General features: G+C 41.7%; 1 protein-coding gene across 1 annotated transcript; it reads left to right on the forward strand.

The window, feature by feature from the left end:
* Window positions 1-232: 232 nt before the first annotated feature.
* On the forward strand, window positions 233-1,761 carry LOC107734100 (zinc finger protein 227-like). The gene has a single exon (XM_016545954.1). The coding sequence runs from the start codon at window positions 350-352 to the stop codon at window positions 1,667-1,669; it is 1,320 nt and encodes a 439-aa protein (XP_016401440.1). The 5' UTR covers window positions 233-349; the 3' UTR covers window positions 1,670-1,761.
* Window positions 1,762-1,978: the final 217 nt, after the last annotated feature.

The raw sequence follows: 1,978 nt of genomic DNA on the forward strand, positions 1-1,978 counted from the left end.
ATTTCTGAAAGCCAACCTGAAATCAAAATTGACCTTATTGATTGACTTAATGCACATTTTTGCTTAAATTGTGTACTACTTTATCAGTGTCAGTTATTGAAAAATAAACCATCTCAGGCTAATTATTTACTCTCATTCAGCAGCATGAATTTTGCTAAACTGTGAATATATGAAACGACTATGATTGATGTTGATTGACCCTGATGTTGTTTTTATTTCACCCGTAGCTGATGACGGGGGCTGGTCTGAAGATCAGGAAGGAGTGTTACAGACGTCAACCAATCAACCTGAAGTTGCACAATCAAAAGAGTCTTTTGAATGTGAGCAGTGTGGAAAGGCCTTTCCAAAGATGTTTTCTCTCGTGCAGCACAAACGTGTGCATTCAATCGTGAGGCCGCACAGTTGTGAAAAGTGTGGAAAGAAATTCACACTGCAGAGAGCGCTAGAGACTCACCTACGCAAACACACGCAGAAGCTTGAAAAGAAGAAATTTCCCTGCGCTACTTGCGGAAAGAGCTTCAGAGATCTCGCAGCGCACAAACTGGTCCATGCGGAAGTCAAACCATTTACCTGTGAAATATGCGGACAAGGATTCACAATCAAAAGAAGTTTATACATGCACCAGAGGGTGCACACGGGCGAAAAACCATACAGATGCGACACCTGTGGAAAGTGTTTCCCCTTGATTGGCACGTTGAACTACCACAAGAGAATTCATTCAAACGACAGGCCGATAAAATGCAGCCACTGCAATAAGAGCTTCAGATACCATAAACTTTTGAAACACCACCTCCGTGTGCACACGGGCGAGAGGCCACATACATGTGACATCTGTGGGAAAAGCTTTGCGCTTTCCGGGACTCTAAAACGCCACATCCTCATTCACACCGGCGATAAGCCGTACGTCTGCGAGGTGTGCGGAAGAAGATTCAACCAGAGAAGCACTCTAAAAGGCCACATGCGAGTTCACGGAGAAAAGCGGTTTATGTGTGAAATGTGCGGGAAAACGTTCCAGTATAATTACATCCTGAGGAACCACATTCTTACACACAATCAGATTGGAAATGCAAGTGATAAAAGTAACACTCAGCGCTGCGATGTGTGTGGGAAGTTCCTGAGCTCTGCCTACGCATTAAAAGCTCACTTGCAACTGCATTCGGACAACAGCAAACCTTACACGTGCACGTTATGTGACCGAAGGTACAGCAGCGTACATTCCCTCCAGATGCACGAGCAGCTTCACACGGGAGAGAAACCTTTCAAGTGCGAGATCTGTGGTAAGGACTTTTCTCTGAGGGCTACGTATAAAACCCATTTGTTTCTGCATTCAGGAGAAAGACCTCACAAATGTGTATTGTGTGGGAAAAGATTCAAGCTGTCGAGCTCTTTGAAGATGCATATACGCACTCATACTGGTGAAAAACCGCACAAGTGTGAAACGTGTGGGAAGGCGTTTCATTTATCGGCCAATTTGAAAAGGCACAGGCTCGTGCACACCGGGGAAAAGCCGTTTACCTGTGACATTTGTTTGAAGAGTTTCACACAGCCAAACAATTTGAAGGCACACATGCACATTCACACTGGTAAAAAGCCCCACACATGCACTAAGTGTTGGAAAAGTTTTGCCTATCAGAGAAATTACAAAGATCACAAATGCACTCCACTTTGAGAGATTTCAGACGGCTGAACTTGTGTCTGCCTACAGGTCCTTGGATTTAATGTAGGATTGTAAATAATTTTGTAAAAAAGTTACAAGAAATGCTTGACTGAATTAATTTATTTATAAAAAATAAATAAAATGTTTTCCTTGTAATTTTGGAGATAGTTTTTGTGTATGTGTTCTTTAAATGAAGGATATAAAACTAAAAGCCATTGTGTAAATCAAATCACATGTCTTATAATAAACATAATACCAGTGGCTCCACTTAAGGATATGTGAGTCTACTTATTAATATTTTTTTAGGTCCTAAAATATATA

The sequence above is a fragment of the Sinocyclocheilus rhinocerous genome, unplaced genomic scaffold (genome assembly GCF_001515625.1).
Source record: "Sinocyclocheilus rhinocerous isolate Xijiao unplaced genomic scaffold, SAMN03320098_v1.1 scaffold43733, whole genome shotgun sequence".
In the NCBI taxonomy this organism is placed as follows: domain Eukaryota; kingdom Metazoa; phylum Chordata; class Actinopteri; order Cypriniformes; family Cyprinidae; genus Sinocyclocheilus; species Sinocyclocheilus rhinocerous.

Bases quoted from the DNA above. Each gene is read 5' to 3' on its own strand.
- LOC107734100 (XM_016545954.1), top strand. From the start codon at position 350: ATGTTTTCTCTCGTGCAGCACAAACGTGTGCATTCAATCGTGAGGCCG.